The sequence below is a fragment of the Myotis daubentonii genome, chromosome 8 (assembly GCF_963259705.1).
Source record: "Myotis daubentonii chromosome 8, mMyoDau2.1, whole genome shotgun sequence".
Classification (NCBI taxonomy): Eukaryota; Metazoa; Chordata; class Mammalia; order Chiroptera; family Vespertilionidae; genus Myotis; species Myotis daubentonii.
Genome location: NC_081847.1, coordinates 67,532,088 through 67,544,476, shown reverse-complemented (window position 1 = coordinate 67,544,476; position 12,389 = coordinate 67,532,088). Strand labels below are relative to the sequence as shown.

Here is a 12,389-nt window from a genome sequence, read left to right as displayed (position 1 = left end):
ACTACATGTCGTGATCAAGAGTGACACACGTCACATCCCAACAGAAGATTTAAAGAGGCAACCCAAGTCTCTACCAGCTCTTACTTGCACCCTTTCTGCCATGAGAATGATATGTTTCAGATTAGACCCACTTCCGCAGCCTGGGATCCAGAATGAGAAGACATGTGGGTGGAGCCCAGCAGCTGACCCATGGGTGCTAACAAGTAAAGTGGAAAACAACTAAATGTTTTTCAAAAGGCATGGAAGTGTGGGGGTTGTTACTGTAGCAAAGCTGTATAACACGCAATTTTTCCTACCTCACTGCCTTCATCACCACCATTACCAACGTCACCACCGCCAGGACCACCATCACCACCACAAACTTCATCAACAGCTCTGCTAGTAGCCACGTCCATCACACCTCCACCATCGCTATCAACACCTCTTCACCACTGGTCTCACAGTTACCATCTCTTCCATTGTTACCATGACCACTACTACCACTGCCACCATAAGTTACTGTCTCCACCAACATCCTCACCACCATTACCTCCACTAGCACCACTTTCGCCATTGTCAACTCCACTATCACACCAATACTGCTACCCTAATGACTTCTACTGTTTCAATGATGCCTTAACTGTCACCATGCATACCTCACTTTGTCATGTCCCTACAGACACCATAGTCAACAACAGCACTACTCCCAATGTCATCGTCATGGAGAATTATGTGGGTTGGTATCTTTTCCCAGTTTCAATAGACGAGTCTGTCAAGAACAGGTTCTAACTACAGTGGCAGAAATATAGTTACAAAATGTAAAAGTATTTTCATCTGTAGCTAAGCCCAATGAAGTTATTCTGTTATTCAGTTCCTCTACCAAGCGACATGACTTATGTGTGTTAGTCAGTGTGGGTGGATGGACGTGGGGGCACAAGGAGCAAGTCCTGCTCTTGGTAAGGTATGTGGGGTGATGGCGTTTATCTCTAGGTTGGATTTGCAAAGTGTCTCCAGATTCTGCTTTCATTCCTCCGGGCATCTGGAATTGGTGAGAACATGCTGTCCCCTGCAGGGTGCTAGGAACCTAGTACCAATGAGTGTTGAAGGAAAAGAGAAAGAGGGAGGGAGAATAATAAAAAGAAATAGACATTAGAAATAGGAAGAAGAGAAAGAAGAGGGCAGGAAGGAGGGATGAAGGAAGGGAAGAAGGAAGAGAAATGCCATCCTAGTTGATTCAGTGATCCAAACAGCTAAGTTCCTCACTGGCTTGGTTAGGACACAGTTTAGCCTGTTTTCCATCTTAACTGGAGGGAGGTCAGGTGAAGGTAGGAATAGATGTTAATCAATATTGTTAATCGTCATTTCTAAAAAATGATCCAACATCAGAACAAGAATTTAAAAAAATAGAAATGCACCCTGTGTTAATTTCTTTGGGCTACCATGACTAACACAGACTAGGGGGCTTAAAACAACAGAAATTTGTCCCCTCACAGTTATGGAAGCTAGAAGCCCCAAATTAAGTGTCATCCATGCTGCAGTCCTTCCAGAGTCCCTGAGGGAGGACCCTTCCTTGCTCCTTCCAGCTTCTGGTAACTATCGGCTTTCCATGCACTGCGTCACCCCCATTTCTGCCTCCATCATCTCATCACCCTCTCTTCTCTTGGTGTGCCTCTCTGTGTGTCTCTCATAAGGGTACTTGTCTTGTCATTAGATTTAAAACCAACCCAAATAATCCAGGATGATCACATCTTGAGATCCCTAATTTAATTTAATTACATCTGTGAAGACTTTTCCAAATAAGGTCACATTCATAGATTCTGGCCACAATGACAGGGACATATCCTTTGTGTGTGTGTGTGTGGGGGGGGCCGGGGGGTACTATTCTACCCACTACACTCACTAATCTATAGTTATTTTCAATTCCTATTTTTCTTTCCAGAATTGAGTGAAATGCTTCTTTTATTTATTTTTTGATCCTCACTGGAGGATATTTTTTCCATTAATTTCTAGAGAGAGTAGAAGGGAGGGAGGAGGGGAGATAGAGAGAGAGAAACAGTGACATGAGAAAGAGACATCGCTAGGTTGCCTCCTGTATGTGCCCCTACTGGGGCTGGGAACTTGCAACCCAGGTACATGTCCTTGACTGGGAATCGAACCCTTGACCTTTCAGTCTGCAGGCTGACGCTCTAACCCCTGAGAAAAACTGGCCAGGGCTAAATGCTTCTTTTGATTTGCTGTCCACTAGTCTCAGAAGAGCCCTGGGTTTGCATCTCCCTCTCTTGCACTGACATACTCTGTGACCTTGAGTATGTTGTTGCATGTCTCTGAGCTTCATTCATTCAACAAGTTGAACTGATTGCCAGGCACTGTCCTAGATGCTGGCAACCATCCCTGCCTTTGGTGGAGCTTACCTTTGAAGATCTGATAGGCTAATGGGGCCCAAGAAGAATGAACTCCTGCCCCCATCCTGCCTGAACCTCCACCTTGGGCCCCCTCAACCCATACCAACAACCCAGCCATTGACCATAACCCAGGAAGCCCTCACTCCCTTCCCCGGACCAACATCACTGAGCTTTGTTGCTCACGTGGGCCCAGATCCCGTGGCTGATCCCGGGCTCAGCCAACAGCCCCAACATTACCCAGCTCCGAGTCTCGGCCCACCGTGGTGGCCAGCCTTGTTCAGAGGGTCAGGCCAACATGCCTGGTGTTGCTGGGGCCAGAGCTGGGGGTGGATCTGCCCCGCCCAGGGGCTGATGTCATAAAGGGCCTGGTCTCAGCTGTGCTGGGGAACCTGCCTCTGCCTGGCCCCACAGTGGCAGTGTCCCTCCCCTCCCCCCACCCCTGTCAGTGGAGGTGTCCACCTGTCCCTGAAAGCTGGTACTATGAAAGGGTAAATTCGCTGGGCAGAGCCACGCCCAGAGCCAGCAAGACCCCTGCTGAGGGACCCACACCAGCTGCTGCCTCCTCCGCAGCCACCCTAATCACCTGGGCCCCTGGGCCCACCTCACCTTCTCACCCACCTCTGCCCCAATTCCCCCTTCAGCATGGTTAACTATTACGAAGTGCTGGGGGTACAGTCGAGTGCCACCCCGGAGGACATCAAGAAGGCCTACCGGAAGCTGGCCTTGCGCTGGCACCCTGACAAGAACCCTGACAACAAGGAGGAGGCTGAGAAGAAGTTCAAGCAGGTGTCCGAGGCCTACGAGGTCCTGTCCGACCCCAAGAAGCGCTCGCTCTACGACCGGGTGGGCTGTGGCAGCTGGGGGGCTGGTGGCGGGGCCAGCACCCCTTACAACAGCCCCTTTGGCAGCGGCTACACCTTCCGGAACCCCGAGGACATCTTCCGCGAGTTTTTTGGTGGCCTGGATCCTTTCTCCTTTGACTTCTGGGTCACCCCCTTCAACAGTGACGGTGCCAGCCAGGGCCATAGCCTGAGGGCCGCCTTCTCCAACTGCTTCGGTGAGTTCCCAGCCTTCATGGAGGCCTTCTCTGCTTTAGACAATCTGGGCCACGGGGGAAGCGCTACCCGCACCACCTTCTCATCCACCTCCTTCGGGAGCTCTGGCTCTGGCAGCTCAGGGTTCAAGTCAGTGATGTCGTCCACCGAGTTGGTTAATGGACACAGGGTCACCACCAAGCGCATCGTGGAGAACGGGCAGGAGCGTGTGGAAGTGCAAGAGGATGGGCAGCTGAAGTCGTTGATAATCAACGGCAAGGAGCAGCTTAAACGAGTGGAAAGCAAGTGACCATGGCCACCAAGGTCCTGCACCCACCACCTGACCGCCACCGCAGGCTGCTGGTTAATAAACGTTCCAAGTGAGTGCATCGAATCAGCTGGCCTGGCTTTGGGGTGGGGGGCATCTACGTGGACCTGCGCAGCGCTGGCTCCAGCACAAGTGGATGTGCAGAGGGGCCTGGGCCTCAGGGCTGCAGGCACCGCCTCCCGAATCCCGCTGTTGGGGACAGGGATGGGAGGATGCAGGGGTGGTTCTGCAGGTGATTTATGATCTCTCATCTGTATCGCATCAGTTGATAAATGTCATGACCATCGATCCATCTCAATCCAACCTTGTGTTCCACATCTACTATTTAAAAAAAAATGTTTGTATTGATTTCAGAGAGGAAGGGAGAGGGAGAGAAACATCAATGATGAGAAAGAATCGTTGATCGGCTGCATGCCCCACACTGGGGATCGAGCCTGCGACCCGGGCATGTGCCCTGACCTGGAATTGAACCATGACCTCCTGGTTCATAGGTCGATGCTCAACCACTGAGCCACGCCGGCCAGGCTCCACACCTACTATTTTTTTTTTTTTTCAAAGTCAACATAGGTTTTTAATTTTTATTTATTTATTTATTTATTTATTGCTTAAAGTATTACAAAGGGTATTACATATGTATCCATTTTATCCCCCCGCCCTAGACAGTCCCCTAGCCTCCCCTATCACCCAGTGTCTTATGTCCATTGGTTATGCTTATATGCATGCATACAAGTCCTTTAGTTGATCTCTTACCCCCCTACCTCCTGCCCCCGAACCCTCCCCGGCCTTCCCGCTGCAGTTTGACAATCAGTTTGAGGCAGCTCTGCCTCTGTATCTATTATTGTTCAAAAGTTTATAATGGTCTCTATTGTCCATGAATGAGTGAGATCATGTGGTATTTTTCCTTTATTGACTGGCTTATTTCACTTAGCATAATGCTCTCCAGTTCCATCCATGACGTTGCAAATGGTAAGAGTTCCTTCCTTTTTACAGCAGCATAGTATTCCATCGTGTAGATGTACCACAGTTTTCTAATCCATTCATCTACTGATGGGCACTTAGGCTGTTTCCAGATCTTAGCTATGGTGAATTGTGCTGCTATGAACATAGGGGTGCATATATCCTTTCTGATTGGTGTTTCTGGTTTCTTGGGATATATTCCTAGAAGTGGGATCACAGGGTCAAATGGGAGTTCCATTTTCAGTTTTTTAAGGAAACTCCATACTGTCTTCCATAGTGGCTGCACCAGTCTGCATTCCCACCAGCAGTGCACAAGTGTTCCTTTTTCTCCACATCCTCTCCAGCACTTGTCGTTTGTTGATTTGTTGATGATAGCCAGTCTGACAGGTCCACACCTACTATTAACGCCAGTGTGGTGACATCATCCTCACCGGGCTTTGGCCCCAACTTCTGGCCCCTACTCCTCACAGGGATTCTTCACGGTGTTGTTGTGCTAATGCCCACACTGCATCATGTGACCCACCTGGCTTTAAACCTTCAGTGACACCCTTTGCTCTAAGCATAAAGACCTCAGGCCTCATCCTCATCATGAGACCCTGGCGACCTGGCCTGCCCACCTTCCTGGTCTCACTCCCACCAACCCTCGTTCTCTGAACTGCACCCATCCTGGCCTTGCCTCTGTCCCTTCCTTGCACCCCATGTCTGGGAGCCTCAGGGCCTGCGCACAGGCCATCTCCCACCTGAATGTCCACTCAGCTTCAGGCCTCTGCTCAAACATTGCTTCTTCAAGGAGTCCTGCCCTGACACCCCTGTTCTGAATTAGCTCCCCACCTGCCTGCTCTACTTTCTCCCGGCCCCCTCACCTGCTTTTCCATGGCCCTTACGTATCCATCTGTGTTAGATGTGTGCCTCTCAATCACCCTGAGGAGCTAGGGAGCAGGGCCTGCCCTTGTTTGTCCCTCACTGTGTCCCCAGCCTCTAGAGCAGTGGTTCTCAACCTTCCTAATGCCGCGACCCTTTAATACAGTTCCTCATATTGTGGTGACCCCCAATTTCATTGTTACAAACTGAACATAATTAAAGCATAGTGATTAATCACAAAAACAATATGTAATTATATATGTGTTTTCCGATGGTCTTAGGCGACTCTTGTGAAAGGGTTGTTCAACCCCCAAAGGGGTCGCGACCCACAGGTTGAGAACCACTGCTCTAGAGCAATGCCTGGCTCCAAGGGCAGGGCACATATCTGTTGGGAGAATAAATGTCTCTGGGTGTTGTGGTGGGGGCGGGGGGTGAGTGTAGTAGGATGTGTGCAAGTGCGTGTGATGTGATATGTGGGGGTGGCGATATGTGTGATGTGGTGTGGTGTGTGTGTGTGTCGTGTGTGTGATGTGGTATGAGCTGGAGTGTGGTATGTATGAGTGGTGTGTGTGTGATGCGGTATGGGGGTTTGGTGTGTGAAGTGGTGTGTGTGACGTGATGTGTGTGTGTGTGGTGTGTGTCTGTGTGTGTGTGTGATGTGTGCACGGTGTGCGTATGGGTGTGGCATGTGTGTGGTGAGGTTTGTGTGATGTGGGGTGGGTATGTGTCAGTGTGGTGTGGTGTGTGTGTGTCCATGTGTGTGAGTATTGGGTGCTGAGGCATGTGTGATGACTCCAGGCAGGACAAATAAGTGCCAGAGCAGGAGATGGGGCAGGAGCTGGGCCTGCTCAGGCCCCAGGGACAGTTTCAGGTGGGGGCTCCTGCTGCCTCTGTGGCACTCGGGGACCTGAGAGAGGGCAGCCTTCAGAATCAGGGCGGGCTCTGGGTATGACACTCTAGTGTGGGCACTGAGGTGGTGGTGGGCATCCTTTGAGCAGTTGGCTGTGGCGGGGGACACAGGTACACGGGAGAGTTCACAGGTACATGGGCCGCTGTGGGCAGACAGACGGTGGGCGCCTGGGAGAACTCCTAGCGGGTACTCTGAGGACTAGGACCCTCTTATATGACTTCCCAGGTGATGCCCACATGACCCGATGTGGGCGGGGTCTGTGTCATATGTGTGAGCACTCTGCACACATTTCTGGCTGTGTATGTGCAGCATGGAGCAGTGGAGGGTGGCTGGATTACAGTCTGCAGCCCCAGGAAACCATAAACTCTCAAAAACAGGAGCTCTGTTTTCCTCATTGCTAACCCCAGCACCTGGCTCAGGGGTTGTGAGGAGGTGTGTGTGGGGCCTGCTTGTAGCCATGCCTATGAGCCTGGGTGAGGTGTTATACCTGGGCCCAGGGCCTGTCCTCAGCATTGTATCCTCATTGAAGGAGCCACCAAAGGCACAGACCTCACAGTCTCTGACACACTCAGCTGGGAGGGGAGCAGATCCAAGAGCTGTTGCCCAATAAGAAATAAGAAGATGCCCAGTCCTGAAAACTTGTAAATAATTCTGCTTTAAAGAGGTGAAGGAAGTTAGGCTGGGGAGCCCTGGCTGGGCCAGCAGTGGGTGGGCCCAAGCTTTGTGTGACTACAAGGGCTATTTCAGGCCAGGAGAGCAGATGGGTCTGAGGCTCAGAGATCAGACCGAGGACCCTCTAGGAGGGGTGGGTGTCACAAGGAGTAGGTCCTGTGGAAACAGAGCTTTCTCCAAGTCAGAGCAAGGCAGACTCCCTGAGGGCGAGTGAGCTTCCTGTCGTGGGAGGGGTGCTGGTGCTGAAGACGGGGAAGCTGTGTTCTGATTACCTGTGGGCCTACTGAGTGACAATCTTTTAAAACTATATAAGTACATATATATATTTAAATGTTTTTATTGCCTTTTTTTTTTGAGAGAGAGAGAGAGAGAGAGAGAGAGAGAGAGAGAGAGAGAGAAACATTGATGTGATAGAGAAACATCCATCAGTTGCCTCCCATATGCACCCCAACCAGGGATTGAACCCACAACCTGGGTATGTGCCCTGACAGGGAAGTGTACCGGCAACCTCTCCATGCACAGGACAACACTCAACCAACTGAGCCACACCAGCCAGGGCTTAACGTATATTTTTATCTTGAAATAATCTCAAACTCAAATACGTGTCAGGCACTTTTAATTCAATGCAGTTTAGGAAATACGTATGTATTGAGCCCTGGGGATACAGCAATGGACAAAGTGGTTAGATTCCTGTCGTGTGGAGCTGACACTGTTGGGGGAGCAGGTAACAAACAGGTGTATAGACTACTGTCTCCAGTAGCAGTGAATGTGAGAGAGGAAATGCAGGCAGGTAAGCTGATGGAGAAGGATGGGTGTAGGGGATGGGCAGGGGAGTTTTAAGGCAGGTGGTCCTGGAAGGCCTCTCTGAGGAGGTAGCATTTACCAGAAACTGCAATGAAGGTGATACTGTGGACCATGTAGCTATCTGGGGGGAAAGCAATCTGGGCAGAGGGAACAGCAAGTGCGAAGACCCTGAGGCAGGAAAAGGCCTGTCCTTTTTGAGGAAAAGAAAAGAGGCCAGTGAGTTAGATACATACAGTTCAATTTAATGCCCACAGCTCTCCCAGACTGGGGCCATCGACCATGTTACACAACTGGAAACAGAGGCATGGAGAAGAGCCACACAGCTGGCAAGTGGCTGAGCCAGAATGTCATCCAAGTTATTGACTCCAAAGGATTTACCTTCAAAATAATAATAATAATAATAATGATAATAATAAATAATTGCAGCAACAGCTAAGGTAGGTGTGCCCCTGGGAGTACACGTGTGTGTCTGTGTGAAGCATCAGTAGGTTGGCAAGTCCTTGTTTCTCGGGGGCTGGAGTGGAGTCAGAAAAGGAGGTGATTCCAGGTTTCGGGGTTGAAGCTGACTGTGACAGGGTCTCTGTCACCATTAGCTTCCCAGGCTGGGAAGAGAGGAGTGTGGGCATGACCAGAAAAAGTGCTGGGAGGGCCCTTGGGTGGGGACCTAATCAGATTTTGCTCAGCCGTGCATGGCAGCTCCTAGCCCAGTGTCTGGCATGTAGTAGGTGTCCAATAAGTAACAGGAAGTGAAAGAAAATGGGAGCAGACTGTTCCAGGGAATGACATAAAGCAGGGGGTACGCTCAGAGGATAACCTCTGGAGCTCAGATGGCAGAAGATGCTGGGAGGCCGCCCTAAACCTGGGGGGAGGCTGAAGCCTGACACAGAGAGACCTGGGGAGGAATCCACCCCACGTCTAGATGTGGAGCAGGGATGAACACCCCTGGTGGGGGTGCTCAAGGCCCAGAGGTGGGCCTGGGTGCTGGTTCTCCCAGGGGAGCTTGTTAAAGGCTTCTTCTAGGAAGCCAAAGGGCATCTCCCCAACATCTTTTGGGATTGCAAAGCCCTCTGGTGCTGCAAGTGCCCTGGTCAGGAGAACATAGGAGGTGACCTGGATGCTCAGCTGCACCTCCAGCCTCAGCCCAGGCTCTGGTTGGGTCCCACCTCCAGGAGCCCCTGGGACAGGCTGGCAGCTGGAGGTCCCCTAACCACATTACTCAAGGGGCAGGAGAGTCCCGAGATGCACAGAAGGCCGAACCCCAGCTTCCAGTCCTGCAGGGACTAACTTCATCAAAACCCCTACTACAGCATTAACCACCTGACCTCTGCCCCTGCCGACCTGCTAATTTCACCAATTACTGGCCAGCCGAGCTTGTATCAAGTGGGCCTGCTTAGCTCTGACAGCTGCTGGGAAAATCCAGTTACGGCTCAGCAGCCCAGGTGGTTGCATGTTCCTGGGGTTGGGTGCCCAGCAGAGATCCGGGTGCTTGGAAGGCACTGGTGTTCCTGAACACTCCAGAGACCTCAGGGCCAGGGCTCCCTGTCTGCGCTGCCTTCCTTTCACCAAGCCTCCCACCTGAAGCTGGGGCCTTCCCCCGCCACACAGACCATCCGGGCATTCCCCTGCTTCAACTCATCCTGGAGCTACCGAACATGGCGGCTGACGTACCTGGCTGAGCATTCGACATGTCCTCAACTACCTCCCTAATCCTTGTCTCACCCCTCAGCCCCATCGGACAGATGGAGAAACTGCCAGACAGGCTGAGGAGCAACTAGAGCTGCACCCAAGATAAAGTCCAACTCCCTACACTGTCATTCAAGGCCCCTGCTGCGTTTCCAGGCACCGCCCGCCGAAGGCCCTGTGAGCATCCACGTCTTGTGCATGCTGTTGCCCTCATCTGGGCCACGCTTCTCGTCTCCGTCGGGCCTGTTAAATTTATTTTTGGAGGCCTCCTTGCTCCATATCGCCTCCGTGGCCAAGCTGCACTGGAGCAGGCCATTCTGGCCAAGGAAGCCTCACCAGGAGCCCCCTCGGGGCCTGTGCTCAGGATGCTGTGACCACAGCCGTGAGGAAGCCTAGGGGTCCTCCACAGACCCCCCACAACCCAGCGCTTATATCCTGGCATGGGACCTGCTGGTCAGGTCCAGCATAGTCCAGCCTCCCACACAGGAGGGCCCGGAGGGTGCGGGTTACACTGTGGCCCCGCTATTGGCCCAGCCCCAAGTTGTCTCCTGGACATCGCACCAGCCTCCTCCCTGACCTCCCTGCCTGCTGCCGCCCCCTCTTTCACCTGTTCCCATCCCACCAGCCAAAAGGATCTTGTAAAAACCTAAGAGTTTTGCAAGACACTCAAACTAAAAGCCAAAGTCTTCACAGTGGCTCCCAGGGCCCTGCGCCATCTGGCCCCATGTCCTCCCTGCTTCCCCAGCCTCCCAGCCTCTTCGCTGTCCCGCACACACACACCTGGCGTGCTCCTGCCTCTTCCCAGATCTTCCTGCAGCCCCTCTCCTCTGCCTCCTTGCAGGTCTTTGCTTATCTTCCTTCGGTCTCCCTCACTCTCTATTATCAGGCCCTCCCCACCTCCTTCTTGGCTCAGGTCTTAGGCACATAATGACCCCCCTGCTTGAAACTCCTACCGAGCTCACCTGGCCTCCGGTGCCACTTCCCCAGGGAGGCCTCAGATCTGTAGGGTCCCACCTCCTCCACCCACCACTCCTGGGTTCTCACATCCTGACGGGCCCCTGGATGTCTAAAGGGACCTAAGTCCTGTGGAGAGGGAGTAGTCTCCCCATTGAGGGGTGGACAAGATGGCATCCCCGTGTGTCCTCCTGGCAGTAGGATCCAAGACCCTGGGGCCTTTTACAAGGCAGGACACCGAAACCCTGGAGAGGGAGGGTGCACCTCAGCTCACAGAGCAGGCAGGGAGCCAGGTCTGCACCTTCCCTACTGTGAGTGGCCTGAGCGAATGTCCTGGCCCCTGAGCCTGGCCAGGCAGTTACCCTACAGTGGAGTTTTCCCCCAGGGTCTGGTTTCTTTGTGAACTGGGGGCGGGGCGCAAGGTTCTCAGCCCTGCTGAGCACACCTGAGGCATTTTGCCCGCACACATTCCCAGAGACTTGCACTGGCCCCAAGAAAGAAGGATGCCTGTTTGCCCCATTTTACAGATGGGGAAACGGAGGCTCAGAGGGTAGGAGACGTGGTCAAGATTACAGACACATTGAAAGCTGGCCCTCCTCATCCTTTCCCCTTGCATCCAGGGCCTGGGACTGGTGGGTGGGGTTCAGGCAGCCTCCTGCCTGCCCGCCCTCCCTCTGGCCAGTCGATGTTATGATGTTATCACAGCTGATTTAATTTCAAAGACGGATTGAGCTGTGGTGGGAGGGAGAGCAACTACTCGAAGCCATCTGCCCTGTTGTCATGGGGATGGGCTCCCAGCAATTGTGCAGGGGCTGGACCTAGATAAGGGCACCGAGTGGGCTGGAGGGGACTGCATGGCTGGGGTGGGGATGAGTGGGCTGATGGGGAAGCAGGGAGAGACATGGAAGGAAGGAAAGACCCAGAAAGAGAGGTCGGGGCACAGAGACACGAGGGCACAGAGATGAGGGCCAGGGAGAAAGCGCACGCGTGCCAAATAGACATGGAGAGACAGAAAGACACCTGGAGACAGCTGTGGAATGGATGCCGAGCACAGTCTCAGGGCAAAGAGCGGTGACAGGGATGCCTTGCCTGCCCACTGCTCTCTCTTCCACAGCCCCCCACACTAACCGCGGGGCCCTTGCTGAGCCCTGGCCTCCCACAGCAGTGCTCCTACTGGGACAGGGCCATGGGGATCTTCAGACCTCGTATGGCTCCTCTGCCGCAGTAGGTTTCACAGACCCCAGGGTTTCTCCCTGGACGGCCAGGGTCCCCAGCTCAGCTCAGAGTTGGGACGCCAGCTGATTCTGCACAGCAGCTTTCCGCACCCTTTGTCTGGCTTAGGGCAATCACATCATCAAAAATTGTCAAGACAACAATGGCTCATCTTGCCGATGGAGGGAAGGTGCTGAGCACCTACTTGGCGCTTTGTCCACCAAACGTCATCCATGCCTCCAGACAGCCCTGCTCATTTTATAGGTCAGAAACTCGGAAAGAGAGCCCCCACTGTAGCAAATATTACCCATCACTTCTTGTGATGTTAATATTTGGAAGGTGCTGGGACAGCATAGAGTGGCTCCGTACTGCCAGCCCCACCTGCCCATGCCCCACCTACCCCAAGCTCAGGGCCTGGCTTGCCTCCGCCCCTTCCTCAAGGTGCGCTGGTCCTGTTCTCACAGCCGCAGCCCTAGCACCTCTCACAATTGGCCTGTGAGCCTTTGCAGATGCTGTCCTGTCCCAGCCAGATGTAGGGATGGAGCACCGACTCAGGAATTTTAAGACTGCTGCTCCTGGTGGCACCCCACATC

General features: G+C 52.9%; 1 protein-coding gene across 1 annotated transcript; it reads left to right on the top strand.

The window, feature by feature from the left end:
* The first annotated feature begins 3,023 nt into the window (after positions 1-3,023).
* Positions 3,024-3,725, top strand: DNAJB8 (DnaJ heat shock protein family (Hsp40) member B8). The gene has a single exon (XM_059704915.1). It carries the CDS (start codon positions 3,024-3,026, stop codon positions 3,723-3,725), a length of 702 nt encoding a protein of 233 aa, XP_059560898.1.
* The last annotated feature ends 8,664 nt before the right edge of the window (positions 3,726-12,389 follow it).